The sequence below is a fragment of the Typopeltis vanoorti genome, chromosome 5 (assembly GCF_054136105.1).
Source record: "Typopeltis vanoorti isolate ZY-2024b chromosome 5, IOZ_Tvanoo_1.0, whole genome shotgun sequence".
In the NCBI taxonomy this organism is placed as follows: domain Eukaryota; kingdom Metazoa; phylum Arthropoda; class Arachnida; order Uropygi; family Thelyphonidae; genus Typopeltis; species Typopeltis vanoorti.
This window is the reverse complement of record NC_143553.1, coordinates 44,794,648-44,810,679: the sequence shown is the minus strand read 5'-3', so window position 1 is coordinate 44,810,679 and position 16,032 is coordinate 44,794,648. Positions and strand designations below refer to the sequence as shown.

Sequence of the window (16,032 nt, the reverse complement as noted above, 5' to 3'; positions counted from 1 at the left end):
AATCTTAATAACGTTGACTTTTGGGGCCACGGCTCTTTCTCTCCCTACCTGAGAGTAGCTTAATAACGGTGGGATATCTCCGGAATAAGCCAAATTTATGGGATCGCATAGAGTTTTGCGTTGGTGTCCCGCAAAGCGTTGGCAGCAGCTAAGCCTGAATATTACGAAACTCACGAGCACTTACATTGATATGATGAGGCACTCGACAGGCAGACAAGTGTTCAGGGCACAGTCATTTTTAATGTGTCACGCTGTCTGCTAAATTTCATTAATTTATGGTCTTTTCAGGGGTGTAGAGAGGCAATACAAATAACTTGTGTTCCCTTAACATACACCCACTAGGCTTAAAACCATTAATTACACCAAGAAGCAGGCAGGGATGTATATCGCTATAGAGACGGGGCTCTAGTTGGAGCCTGCCACAAAAGTCCTTTTTTCATGAGGAGTATAACGAAGTGCGAACCAAATCTCAAAGTTAATTACACGAATCAATAATGACCGGGGTGAAGCGCCACCTAACGGGTTTACAGAACAGGAAAGCAGTGAAACGAGATAAATGTGCGGATAAATAAGAGAGATGACGGTTGAAAATTTCTCATATTTCATGGTCTAAAATTCATTAGATAAACCTCTTTATTATCTCGTGAACAATAAATTACTCCCTGCAGAGGATAGGATAAACTGTTAACCAGGAACACCACAAATCGAATCCTGTCTGACGTATTTACAGAGATAGAGAGATGTCATCGCAATAAATTATTTCGGAGCATTTAAAAGGTGTGTCTCACAAGACATTTGTGTAAAAAAATGCAAACCAATTCTCTCTCTGAGAATAGACGCGACTGGAGGTTATTAAACCCAACACGAGCTCTTTCGGTAAGATGGACAAGCCATGACTCACCTCTCATGAAATTTTGTTTATTACTTTTTTTTTCCCAATTCTCGATCGGACCACTTCGAAAGGACTTACCCTTCTTAATTGTATAGAGCTCTATATATATAGAGAGAGAATAACTTTGATATCCCTTTTAGTTCTCTATATCTTGTGACCGACGAAACAATGAGAGAAACAGCAGGAGGTTAACAGGTTGGGAGGAACAGCTTTGTTCTTTTTAAAATGGGACTCAGCTGGATACTTCTTCCCACTGACTATTGCACAGTCAAGAACACATGCTGGATTCACTTTCTTCTAAGGGTTATTTCACTTCGCTTGCTTGTAATGAGCTGTCACTGTAAAGTTCCGAACAGGAGTATAGATTACATTGAATGGCTTCAATCAACTGTGTCAAGTGCAGCGTGGAAACATTTGTAATACAAACAGGGAATGTAGTTCGAATAAAAGCAAAAAGATGCTCGTGATAATTGGAAAACGTAATTCTTAAAGTTAGAACGAAACCTCTCTAACAAGGAATTAATTATTGTTATGATTTTCTGGTTTCCTTTTGGTTGGGCGTCGTGATAACAACAAACGTGTTGGTGTATAATACAACTTCTAATCCAAGATTTTACTAGATTAAAAGCACAGTTTCCTCACTCATTCCTTTTTTGAAATGTAAGCCTAAAATAGATTCAAGTAAGTTGACGAAGCATCCCTTTAGTACTTCAAAGAAATCCCAACCAACCAACTCATTTCAATGGCTGCCATCTTATTTCTAGATCTCAGATTCTCCACAGTTGCAGTTAGTCGAATGGCCAAAAGAATTCCACTCAATGTTATTCATTCCTCCTCTTCCTACAACCCCCTTTCGTTGATATTAATAACAAGCCACAGGAGGGAAATCCTAAAACATATGTCTTTTGTCACAGCAGAAACACAAGTATAATTTAGTTATTTAAATTACAGAAATGTAACTCTCTAGCATCCTCTCCTGCTAAATCGGTCTACTGTGAAAAACCTTACGGAATGCTGCCTATTTTAAAATGAGTCATTGAAGTCGTGTGTGTGAAACATCTGCGTCCGCATTCTTTGCAAAACCGTCCCTTCCTCTTCCCATTTATCCATAGGGAGCTGTTTACAATCTTATCAAATTCCATTGGGATATGTGTGTGTGTATATATGTATTTAAAATCTTTTATGAACATAGCATTCCGTTTCAGGTTTAGGCTTGGTGATTATTAACTTCATTCGTTTTAGGTTAATATGTTTATATATATATATATATAATTTAACATCTACTTTTGGTAATGATTACAATTTTAATCAACTTTACTATATTTTTCATCAATTCTCCTGTTCCTAACATTCAAGTTTTAATATTTTATTTTTTCACAATAGATTTTTCAGCGCCCTCTATACACTAATAACACTAAAATGTGAATTTCGACGCGTCTCACTTCTTTCATATTTTTCTTTGCTATAATATTACTTCACTTAAAAAAAAAAAAAAAAACGATTTTTTTTCCCCACAATATCTTTCGAGCTACCGAAATGTACTGTTACTGAACGAATGGCCTCCGTAGCGCAATTGGAAGAACGACGGTACATTGCGCCCTTCGATTGGAATAGGCCTAAGTTCGATTCTCGTCGCGACGGGAGGAATCTTTATCTGGTCGATTTCAATCGATGGTGAGTTAGCCGATCTCATACGGAGGTAGCAGGGTTTTTTCTCCCGGAAACTCGGGTTTTTCATCCCGCATACATACAAATCGGCCCTTCAGAACACACGCAATTTACAGACAAAAATTACTAGTTGTGGTGGTGTTGGAGGTGGGCGGTAGATGGCGTTGATTCGTAGTAGAGGTAAGGTGTAGGGACAGTTGAAGATGTCCTCCCGCGATGAGTCTTCGGACTCCTTGGAGGTATCAGGAATAATAATTAATAATAATAATGTAAAATCTGTAATGTCATAGTAATATGAAGCATGACGTCATACGTATTTAATTACGTAGGAAGAAAGATCAAATAGTATGCTCTAAACTGGTGACTCGTTCGAGTAACCATGGTAACTTGAAATGAGCAGAAAGCATTATTCACCAACACTAAATGGATGAAGCATATCTACTACTGCTCTTGAAATAAATACGTAATTGACATTCACAGATCCTCATTCCTTAATTTATGTACTCGTAGATCTTCCATTATAAAACACATTACAGCTGGAATGGCTGTTTATTTCAAGACTTTAATCAACTACACACACATATAGATTCCTAACTATAATGAACGTGAAAATAAAACTAATTTATGTTTAACCATATTTCTTATTAGGAATTGGAAGAAATCCTCTAACATGGAGAAAATCTCCTATCTGCATGTATTTCCTTGAGATTTCTGTATTTTCATTCAAATTATACAATTGATTTTTTTTTTTTTTTAATTTAGTCAAGTTTTAATCATACAAGTTTCCGGTGATATATATTTCTAATTCATCTTACTTTTTAGTGTAATATAATTCGTGTTTAAATATCAACACATAGTTCAGTTTCCTTTATAATATAATAATGCAAATACTATAAAAATTATACTAACATTAAAAAAAATATACATTTTTAATAATAATTTTAATATAATTTAGTTAATTTTAATCCAGTATAATTATTTAATAATAATTTAATATTATATAGTATTTTTAAAATGCATACCGTAAGTTTTCCCTGTGTGGTTTCTGGGATAAGAATAGCACCAAACCAATGTAGCTATTCTGTGTATGTATAATGTATAATGCAGCGACTAAATGGACGCTGAGATTCGAGAGTTTGAGTTCGCTCTCTTAAGGTTTTTGCCTTAAGGGAGCAATTTGAGCTCCGGGAAAGGTGTTTTCCGGTGAGGGGCTTTGTCGGTGAATGCTTTTCTTCGGAATTTGAGCGGTAGAACGCTCGGTGGTAGTGGTGGTGGGTGGAAGGCCAACGCTGAGATGGACGGTCTTTCGCCCACTCTAGGGATCGTCTTAATTTTTAGAGATTGGCTTTACTTACGTATCACCAATGTAGCTTATGCATGTCGTACGAGGAGACTAAAATGAGTAACCATGGAGGGTAATGGATGGCAATGCTGTAGCCAATGAAGTTCTCACTGAGACTCGGCTATTGCTGTTACCCTCTTGCCATGATCAGAGCTTTATAGCTCAATAACACCTTATCCTTACACTGTCCTATTCAGACAACGTGGAATATGAAACGCATTCTTGCTTCGCACCTTTAAGCCAGTCCTTATAAGGATACCGTAAGTTTACATTATAATTTATATTATAAATATAAAAATTCCCTAAGATTCTTCAAACGTGTTTGTTACGTAGGTATATTTCAAACAAGAATAGCAGATGTCATGAACTGAATTTAATAACAACGATTAATGTCGATGGAGTAGAGCAATAGTTCTTGAACATCAAAGTTGAAGAACCTGTGGAGTAGAGTATCCTTTATAATTTGGTGTTTATTGAGAGAGATTGCGTTATTTATTTTTATTTGATAATACATATCACAGCATGCAAATCTCTAGAATACGACCATGTATGTTTAAAATACCTTCTCTCATAAGTGTTGTTATAGCCAGCATTTTTTTGCATTGCCAACGGGGGATTCAAACTAAAGAAAAGAAGCGCGCGCGCGCACACAAAGTAATAATAAAGTAGGTGAATCCTATCACTGGACAGCACTTCATCGTCGTAACCTACTTTTGTTTCGTCTTGAGTCAATTGAGAATTGATTAGTTGGTTTAGACTTGAGTCCCTCAAGTATTTTACTATGCATGCGATAGAAATTAGACTACCGGATTGCGCAAAATGTCATCAAGTGCTCATACGAAATTTATAGCTTTCAATGGAATTCCTATGGAACCAATCTAAACAGTTAGTTACTGGAAATAACTACTTTGCTGTGACACAAGATCGGTCTGTTGCATTATTGTTACATAAAAGATCTCTTGCTACTAAAGAAAACCAACGCGTTCAAAGCAGAGAAATCTCGTAGTCGGACGAGATAAAAAATATGCAAGAATAAAAAGGAGAGATCGCGTCTTTCAAGTAATACGATATTGAGACTACCGACGTTCATAAACAATTAGTTGTCAAGTCGTAGACTAGCATTATACTTTTAATTTGATCTCGTGTTTAAAATAAAAAGTTATATATTTTTCGCAAATCTTAAGATTGAAAGGTATGTTTATTTATTTCTGCGTGCAATTTTTTCATCGTTCGGTATGTCTTATCACTAACAGTTCACGTTATCTTATTGCTCAACTCTCGCGTATACTTCAGAAGTACAAGGAATGATTTAAAAGATAAAACCCCCCTCAATAAAATTCACCAAAGTTTCGGGGCGATTTCTTATCAATATCTCCAATACAGACTTCTAATTAGCCATATATGATACCTGAGTAGATCGTGCATCTCTTCAGTCTCTGAGGGGAAGTCATTAGTAGACTTTCTTTCTCTTATTCCCTACAGAAACTCAGGGACTTTCATTTCAATCTTCTGGTAACAGTTTTTGCGTAGATAACTGCGAACATTTACCCTTTCCTTCGACGAACGTTTAGAATTTTTTTCTATTTCTCCAGTAGCAGTTAGAAAGAAAATGTCTTTAGAATAGTGTTTTGCAGATAATGCACACGCCGTTTCTTAAGTGTATTCGTCCCCCAAGGTGTGTACACATACGATGCACGGCAAATTGAAGAGATCAAAATCAGGAGCCTCTTGTGCATGACGATGTCATCCCTGGGGCGTCCTGATACGACACACCGTTATGGGAACCGATGAAATTTTCATTAATCTCTGAGGCGTAGACGGTATCTCTCTAGGAAAGAGCAAAATTCGCCGTTTGCTAGATGGGATATATCTTATGGGGAAAGAAATGTCCAAAGGTTATTGGGGGGAGAAAAGAAACAGACAACCCACATCATGTCTGACCTACATAAATCTCAAATGATATTAAAATGCTGAAAACCTTGAACATGTGTGTGTGTCGATTTTAGCTATACAACTTCGTTCAACTATAAGTGTAAAGCTAGCAGCACTTTGTGAAGGTAATTTTGTTGGGAATTGTCGCGACAGTGGAGCGAACAAAAACTTGCTGATGGAATTTGTATTGATCTTGTGTGTCAGTGAAATTTTTCTGATGCCAAAGAATGTTTATTATTTCTCTTCATCTTCAATGTGGTTTGCATTTTAAGTGGCTTTTTCTTCTTGGTCTTTGCATCAATTTAGAACTTAAGCATCACAGATGAAATCTGCTTCCAGCTTGTCGCTTTGTTAAAAATACTCGAGCCCCCCCAAAAAGTTCATTTATTCACCTGCTTTAAGTCATGGAGCAGGTGAATAAATGTGAGGTATTTGTAATGTGAGAAGGAACAACAGAGAAGGTGAATTACAATTCAAAAAAGGAAAAAGAAAAGAAAGAAAAAAAATTACATGCGAAAGTCTGTGAATGCTGTCTTGTAGGAGTGGAATGCATCCTCACCTCAGTAATTTAAAATTCCAAGCGATTTGCATTCTAAATGTCATTGCTATATTTACATAGTCTGATCGCTTACAGTTGAAAAAAAATATTCTCACTGCTATATGAGATGATTTCTAAAAGGTCAACAAGATACGTCGTGCTTTTAGTATCAATATGTCACGTGAAATTCAATAAACATAAAAAGCAAGATTCTTCAAGTTATGTTACCTTAAAATGATTCCTATCAAGAAGCTTCGAAGACTTGTTAATTACTCTTCAATTACGTTCAGGATCGAATTTAAGGTTACTGCAGCCTCCGAGTTCCCTCTACTGGATACATTTTGTAGCTTTTCGTGTGTTCCCAGTAATAATGCGAGGTCCTAAGGTGTAGTTTGTCTAATTTACGGCATCCGGACTGACATAAGCAACAAATTGTAGCTGCCAAAACACAAGATTCAACATCATGACCCTTAGCACTTATCGATTCAGCTGTTTTCACAGTAAACAACTGAAAAAGGTGACTTACAACCAAACCATAAAAATGATCGAGTAGTTATTCTAAACCTCGTTCATTATGTGCCGCTTCATCAATTTTCTTGTGGTATATTTCTAACGGTACTGAAGATGTAATTATTTCTTACAAAATAAAATATTTCTTACACGAAAATTATAATTAAGAATGACTGATCTAAATACATAAGAGGATTAATCTCGCTCTCTTCTGTCGAGAATAAAGCAAGTATTTGCAGCTTACGATAGATTTTGTATCGTTAATTTCGGATGTAGAAGCAGCGAAGCATGTTGTAGTTAACAAGAACAGCAATTGTACCTTCATGCAATTAGGGTCCTTATTCATTATCCTAATTTACTGTTGTGCAATTTCTTTTTTCGCGTATTTTGCTGTTTCTTGAGACAGTAGTAGTAGTTTTACCAGTACTTTTAAAGCCAGACAACAGTAAGATTTAAAGACTTCCATGTTGCCATTATTAAAGAATCTCTCCCCTCCCCGCTCCCTTAACTACAGCAAGCCCATCTCGGCATGATTTCATTGGAGGGAGGATTTAAAAGTCTCAGCAGAAATCAAAAATATCTCATTTAGGGTTATTATTACTAATGATTCCCCTACCTGGATTTTTAATATTCTATCTTTGTCTTCAAGGGGTAGAATTTCTTCTCGAGTGTTAGTTGTAGTGGCGCACCCAGAGGAGAGGCAAGGGCTCTGCCCCCCCCCCCCCCCCAAAGGAAAAGGAAAATAAAAACACTAGAAAATTTTTCAAAAATCTTTTCTTAATTTTTTTTTTTTTAATGTTGTGTCGTGTCTTCTATTTCTATACTACTAATGAATTAGCGATCATTGCAGACGCTCAGTCATAAATCGTATGCGATGCGTAGTGTGTACTCTCAAATCGTCTACTCAACTCGCCTCCCCCCCCCCCCCACTCTCCCAAGATTAATTCCTGAGTGCGCCACTGGTTAGTTGTCACAGCTTTCAATAAATATATAATCATTCCTCCGGCCATATTTTGTGCTTACATCCAAAGAGTTAGCAATTTAATTTCGTTTAGTGATTTGAAAGCTTTTAATGAATGATTTAAGCTCTTCTCCATTCGATGAACACGTGACAACACTGTCCATAACATGTTTGATTTCAACCGTGCAAAAATTCAGTTAAAATTGTCAGTTTAAAAAAATAAATGTTCGGCTGACAAAAACGAATTTTAAGGATAGAGTGAAGTTCTGCGATGAGTCGTAGGATCCCTGCTGTAGTGCCATCAACAAAAAATAATGATTTCCAAGAAACAGAAAAACACCTGTTTTATTATTCAGCGAATCGCTCTCAGCAAAGATTTCTGGGAGTCTTGTCAGAACTGCATTCACAAAACAAAACTAACTTCCGATAGCGATGCTTTTTCTCCGAGGTATTAACTACCGTATTTATCCACGCACGGTAAAGCCGCTATCGCTAAGGGAGGGGAGAAACACGTTAACTCGGCAGCTATTTAAACAAACAGATGCAGTTGCAACTCAAACTCCCCTCTCGTATCCGAGCAGGCTTTGACATGCCCGTTGGCCAACTGCAGTGATTAGACAGGCCACTAGACGGACGGCATTCGGCATGAAGATTAGCAGCCGACAAGGTTATGTGAACTTGGGTGTTACGGTCGTGAATCGGTCAAAGGTGACATTTATGAAGAGAGAGCATCTTGCTCCGCCCAGTAGTAGACCGATTGAAGCGACAGAAATGACATCTGTCCTAATTTTGTCGCACGGCTTCTTTCGAAACGCCGCTCTACTTCACGAGGTCCAATATTCGTGGCTAGTACAGCGAGGGGCCGTCGACAGACGATGACCGTAACTCTTGGCACGGTCGGTAACGAGAGTCCTTAACCGTCAGCAAATGCAACACACGAGAAAGCACGCCGTTGCGCGACGGCGACTTAACCCTCCTGGGAAACTAAACTATTCACTCGTAACTACTCCGGTGGCGGTCCGAATACCTACATGTGGGCGGACAACGGCCGTGAAAACGTACGACTCGTCGTTGGTGGGGTTAGACATGTTGACGAGACTCGGAGTTATAAATCTTATCAGCCCCCCCCCCCCCGCCCCTCCGACGCAGGAACAGTTTAAGTGTAGCGATATCTCTCCTACCTTCGCTGACAATTTAAGTAGCTAGCGGAGTGACAACAGGAGTTTGTTTGGATTTGAATTCTATAGGGGGTATCGTAACCCAGGCGAAGTTTGTTTTGGATATTACGTGTGGCAAATTTCGAAGGAGAAAAATAATAATGGTCGATAATAAATTTCGAAGTGTGGTAAGTGGTCGAAATCTACGGCTAAACAATCAATACTACAAGGAGAACTTCGGAGTGGAAGTGTGAGGACGACCTGAAGTCACGCAACACTAAAACGATATTTTCCCCCTCAAGAATTAACAATTCTTGGGGGGGGGGGGGAATTGAATAATTCGAGTTATTTTGGCAAAACTGGATCTTCATTATTAATAGTAATTTTTACTTCATTCGTTGGGATTAAAGTCATTCCAAAAGGAGTGAGTTTCATCGTAACGAACCTTTTAAAAGTAGAACCTTCTACCGGCTCTTCTAAAATATAAAACGACTGATATTAGCGATGGTTGTAAGTCAGGTAAAACAATTAATTTGATTTAATACCAGCAGTCGTTCGCATTTCTTACAATAACATTTTCATTATAATACCGCGCATTTTATTCAAAACTTACATTTCCATACTTACAGTGTCTGGATGTTGTGGAGGGAGGAGAAGGTACCGTTGGCCAGAGATTGGATGTTGTTGTCGTAGAGAGACCTGCAAGTGAAACAAACATCATCAACACACTATCTGGCAATTAAAAATATCTCTGAATCAGTGACCGATAGTTTTGCATATTTTTAAAGATGCCATTTTGTTAACTTACGAGTACACGGCTGGCATATGGATAGAAGAATATGGAATTTATTAAGAACTCTAACTTATTTCATCCAATGTGACAAGGACATCATCAGGAAGAAAAGAGAAGGTTAGTTAACTAGAAATATGAATCTCAAGATATGAGTCAGGCAGCAGGTGCTTACTATTTAGGTCACAGATGAATTGACAGGAATCCATAGTTAGAGTTCAAAGGATAACTATCCAACTTGTCCTTTGAATTCACCCTAAATAGTTATAGCGGTTTAAAATAGTGAAAATAACTTATTCATTCCTATATTAATAATAGTTAAAGCACTCTTGAATCTTATAAAAGATATAAATATAATGGGAGCAATTATTCTTGTGACTTAATTCCCCCCCCCCCCCCGATTATATGCGTGTGTAGAAGACAGACATTGTGTGTGTATATATACACTGTGTGTGTGTGTGTATTCATCATGGGAAAGGTGGTTTCGGAGCAGATTCTATGAAATGTAATATGATATCTAATACGGAATAACATCAGAGTAAATTTGCGCAGGGTTCAGAGTTAATAAAGGTTTTGTATATCAAAATAAAATTTGAACAGCAATGACAAAGAAGGTAGCCAATGTGTATGAACTGCTCATGCGTAAAGATATTTCGCTACGAAGTAATCCCCTTTTCATTCCCCATACAAACGAGCACCCAACCATCTTCAGAAGATCTAACCAGCACCAACTAATCATTTCATTCGGCAATTCTGAGCAAAACTACCAGAGCACAGCGGATAAATGACATCACAGCGATGATCTAGTGGGGCTACCATAGCAACCAGAAACATTAAGTCATTGTGGTTCTCTAGAAGGTAGGGCATTTACGAAAGAGAGAAGAGGAAAAAAAAAAAGAGTGGTCGGTGTGGAAAGTGGGTTTCGGATTTCTTCTTGCTAAAGTAAAGATCAAAGAAAATGGATACCAAGAAAAAAAACGTTTACTAGTGCTTCTAACGATCTGCGCATGTGCAGAAGATGGAGAGGGAAAGACATGGGGGGTTAGAAGCAGACGATCGGGTAGCGAAATTTTCGCAAACCAGCCTCGACAGGATACTTGAGCTTGATAAATAAACTATCAACAACGGAAGAAGAAGGAAAAAAAAGACTCGCTCAATTACTGACGTTGGTGGAGCCACCGCAAAGCAGCGGACTGTCACCATGGCAATCCCATTGTCATCGGTTGACAGAGAACCTCTTGTGAGGTGCAGCGCTCCTCCAGAAAAGATTGTTGTCTCTTCAGAACGTGTCATTGGAAGCCCCTCCATTTCTACTACAATCAGAAGCGTATAGGCGGCTGACACAGGAGTTCGGCGTTGGCACAAAACGTCTTACAACCCTCACTTAAGATACACCACTTTCTCCTTCCTGTGAACGACCCTTTCGTCTTCTTATCAATATATGAAAAACTTCAGACGTGCATGTTTATTTACGAAAATATTAAAAAAAAAAAAAAAAAAAGGATAATCGGAATACTTACAGCAAATTTAGATTGGGAAGATCCGTAAAGGTGTCTTTCCGTACACAGACGATCTTGTTGGCATTCAGTAACCTGCGAATAAATAACGGTTATATACTTTATGTATTGTTTATTGTATTCAAGCATATAAAATAAGTAATACAAGGGATAAAACCATTCTAAATACTCAAAATGCTAATGATGAAATATAAAGACATCCGCAAAAATACTGCTTGAGGGCAGAACATAAAAATTACTAAATATTGTTACCAATTAATTAGGAAAAATTTATCTTGAGATAAATATTTATATAATTTCTGCACGAGCCATGAAAAAAAAGAAAATAAAAGTACTTTTCGTAGTTTCCAACAACGTCTTAAATCAACGAATCTCGAAGGAATCCTTTAGTTAAAAAAACAACTCAATTCAGGTTCAATGAGTCTATGCACTTAAGAATAGAAATAAAGAAGAGCAGAGATTAAAGCCGACTTGAAGAAAGATTAAAGTAGAATTCTTGGTTTTAGTTTTAATTAGTGCAAGTTTAAACTGTTGCACCCCCCCATCCCCGAGTTTTATGCACAACAGCAGCAGTGATTTATAGAAAGATGGTTTTTATAAATCCTCCCCATAATCAGCATGAAAGAGGCCGAAATAAATGTCAAAAATTTAAGCTGCAACAGTAAATCAAGAAAGCGTTCTAGACTGTTCTCATTAAGGTCTGAAAATCTGCCTTTTCACGACTGTCAGGACTTTTTTCTATTTTTATCACAAATTACTCCGACCAAGAATTCATTTAATAAGAACATTACTTTGGAATAGAGAAGTGGATGTTCTTGATGATGCAAGGCAGACGTGATATCTAAGTCCTGGTTCACAGGAAATGACACCAATGCTTAGGTCATTATACTATCTGGATTGTAAACACGATTCAGATGTTAGTCACATAAGTATGCACGTTAATATGAAGTTACGTATTTTGCCTGCTAACATGTTTATTATTTTAGGAAACACAGTTCACACTGGAAACAGACGAATGAACAGAAAGAGACTCTGACTTGTACTTGTTTTAAATAGGTTAACATACGAGATGGTTCGCACATGTTGATTCCAACTTTTATACATAGTCTGGCAGTTCTTATTCATAATAATATATGCAAACAGTATCTGGGGATTTATTTCTGATTTTTTTCCCCATTTCTTTTTGGTTTTTATGAAGTTACAAATTTTTCTTTTGTGCAACTGACTTCTGGTAACGCAACCCATGCACAGTTTAACCCGAGAAGTTAATTTCAGAGCATGAAATAAATAGATAAAAATAAAAACTTGAACAGTCAATCGAAAAGCTCTAAGTCTATAAACACCGCCAATATGGGATCTACTGCAAAACCGAAATGAAAATATTTACTTACATTTGAAGAAACCGTCTTCTTTCTCATCCGATCCACGTCTCTTGAGTCGCCATCGCATCAAAAAGGGGAGCGAAAAACTTGCCTGTTCCCTGTTATCACGCACCATTGGCTACCTGCTCAAGCATAGCGTCGAGTGCCTGTATCGCAGAGGACTCCGAGATGGCACTGTTCTCTGTTGAGGCTCGTGACCACGATGGGTTGGGGGAAGGAAGCTTTCCGGCAATCACAAAAGATAATAGAGAAGTATCGTCGTCTGGAGAATGGGTACCATTTAATGTTTAAAGAGTAATAGAGGGATTGAGGAAGTAGTACGCAATGAAGAATGTTTGGGTCGACTGTTCGCAGAGGATCAAAGAATTTATGATCGATAGGACACTTAAAGTAACAACACATCCGGTGGAAAAGTCAAGACAAATTTCGAACAATAAAAGTTAATGGAGAAGATCTCTCTCTGACACTCGGATTTTTCTGATATCATCATTTGTTGCTCTGCAGTCTTTCCTTCTATCTATCTGTATATCTATCTAGAGAAATAAATTATTGGAGAGCTTATGTGCCATGCAATTGAATCTATATCGAGTCTCTCCTCCTCTTTTTCTCGGAGTGTTTGCTATTTATAACAAAGTTCATTGGCTTTATTGATGTTCCCGCGTGTGTGTCACAAGCTCACTTTAGTGTTTCAATAATCGTCACATGACCTAAGTACCGATGACGTCACGGACACAAATTCTCCACTTTTGTTTATTGAGAGGGGGTGGGGGGTGAGGAGGTTCCATTCAATCCGGAAATGACAATTATTTAGTAGCCAGTCGCGAGAGGTTTCAAGAGGGGACGGAGATCCGAGGATGAGGTGAGGGAGGGAGAAAATCGATAAAGGGGAGCAGTGAGAACCGAGATGTCGATATAACCACGAATAAGCAAAATATAAAAAGGATGGACGAAAAGGAACGGATGAGAGCATTCGTAGAGCTATAGATCCTCCTGACACAAATTAGAAAAAAAATTCCCACACACGAAAGATCGTAAAAACCTGTAAACCATTTTATTGTTGGTTAGCAGGAAATGGAGCCTTCGTATCTCAGTCCATTATGACGATGCCCTTTGACTAGAACGGCCTGGGTTCGAATCCCAAAGGCAAGGAACCTTTATTATGGCTTTTCACAACTGAAGGTGCGTTAGCAGGATTTTTTCCTCCCGGAAATTCTGATTTTTCATCCCTCAAAAACAGGCAAACCGCCCAGGAGAATATGAATGCATATAACAGAAGTGATTTTTGTATATCCTTATGCAGAACGAAATGTCATCTAAAGTTATTCCCAAAATCTATTATTGTAATTATAATTGTACAAAATGCTTTCCTAAAATTTCTTGGTAAGTCATCCATTATAGATTTTTTTTTTAATTTTTGTTACACTCCAAGTACTCTGCCGCGATTTCTTATAAAACATGTAATGAAACAGAGGGCGCTGTCATCGCCTGTTTAGTAACTTGTGTCGCTTAGTTATCGCCTCATTATAGTCTACTTCATTATTCATCCTGTCCGAGAAAATCCGATTCTAATACCGTTTTAATAAACTTTAAAATCGGCGAACCACACCTTGTTACCGACGTGTTGGTATAAGGGGGGGGGGAGAAGATGCCGTGAACGAGAAGGGGAGGGGCTATCGCTGCAAGAAATATTGGCTGATGTTGGCGGGTAATATTAGAGGTGCGAGGAACTGTCAAGCCAGGGACAGAGATCTCAGAAGTCCATAAATCACCATCTCTCTATGAGCAGTGAAGATAGCGTGGCCAGCAATGAGAAATGGTGGAGCAGACACACGACGGAATGTCCTAAGTGAGGCAGAGTTCATCCCTCACGACCAGCAGTGACTGGCCAAAACTTTTCTTATATAGTGCCACTGTGAAATGAAACATATTTTCGCCTACCACAAATACATTTATAGCGGCGAGTTGCCACTAAACAATATTGTTGGGTGATATATAGAAAAATATTATACTTGATATCGAAAGCTAGTTATCCGAATGTATATTCAATAACAACCCTGGAATGGAAAAGGTAAAACGAAAATAGAAACGACAAAATGTAATAGATACAGAAAACTGGAACGTAAGAGGAATAGCATATAAAGAAATAAAATTAGACCAAATATTAAATGAAAGAAATTTTAAAATAGCAGTAATCACTGAAACAAAAAAGAAATTAAAAGGAACCATGAGAACTGAAAATTTTAATGTAATATATAGTGGAATTGACAGGGACCAAAGAGAACAAGCAGGTGTTATGATTTGGATTCATAATTCCTTTTCAAAACAGTTAAAATATTATAAATTATGGAATGAACGAATAATAGAAGCTAGAACAAAAATAGATAGACGTTATTTAGCAATAATTGGTTTATATGCCCCAGAAGAAGGAAGAGAACAGGATAATATTGATTTTTATAATCAGCTACAAAACATATATAATAAAATAAATAAAAATGATTATGTAATTTTAGCAGGAGATTTAAATGCAAGAATTGGAAACACGAAAATTAATAATAATATAGGAATACATGGAGAACATACTCTAAACAGGAATGGAAAAAAAATTATCAACTTTGTAGTTTATAATAACCTTAAAATAGTGAATTTTTTCTATAAACAAAGATTAAATATACTTGGGAAGCAAGAGGATGGAAATCAATATTAGATTACTTTATCTTAAATGAAAAGACATCAACGTTCTCTTAGATGCTAGAGTTCACAGAGGATATGAAATAAGTAGTGACCACTTCCTCGTTAAAATAAAATTATCACCTAAATGGCTACAAATAACAAGAACAGAAAGAAAAATTAAAACATGTGTTTATAAAACTAGATTATTAAATGACACAAATATACAATGGCTATATGAACAAAGAATTAACCAATATTTAGGTAAAATAAAACAAAATGAAGAAATAGAAATAGAAAATATAAAAATGAAAAACGATACTAAATACAGCAGCAAATGAAAGCTTAGAAAATACCAAAAAATTCAATAAAAAGAAAAAAAACTGAAGATATGGGACGACAATCAAAGAAATAATCAAAATTAAAAAAGAAACATATCGTAAATGGTTAAGCAGCAAAAGATTAGAAGATGAAATAGAATATAAAAGATTAAGAGCCATAGCTGAAAGGGAATTCAGAAAAAAACACAGAGAATCATGGAACAAATTTGTTTCCAATTTAGAACATAATTTATATAAAATAAGGCCCAATGTATATAAGATTTTGAAACATTGAAGTATGGATACTAAAGAAAACGTAAAATTAAACACCGAATTGAAATTAGAAGAATTTCTGA

At 36.9% G+C, this 16,032-nt stretch overlaps 1 protein-coding gene across 1 annotated transcript in view; it reads right to left on the bottom strand.

Moving 5' to 3' along the window:
• The window catches only part of LOC150106349 (protein slit-like), a 427,776-nt gene that overhangs the window by 104,401 nt on the left and 307,343 nt on the right, over window positions 1–16,032 (bottom strand). The window contains exons 14-15 of the mRNA XM_090392392.1: window positions 11,311–11,382; window positions 9,628–9,699 (exon numbers count right to left, since the gene is read on the bottom strand). Of these exons, the coding sequence (XP_090248518.1) occupies window positions 9,628–9,699; window positions 11,311–11,382 (144 nt within the window). The remainder of the gene's footprint in view (window positions 1–9,627; window positions 9,700–11,310; window positions 11,383–16,032) is intronic.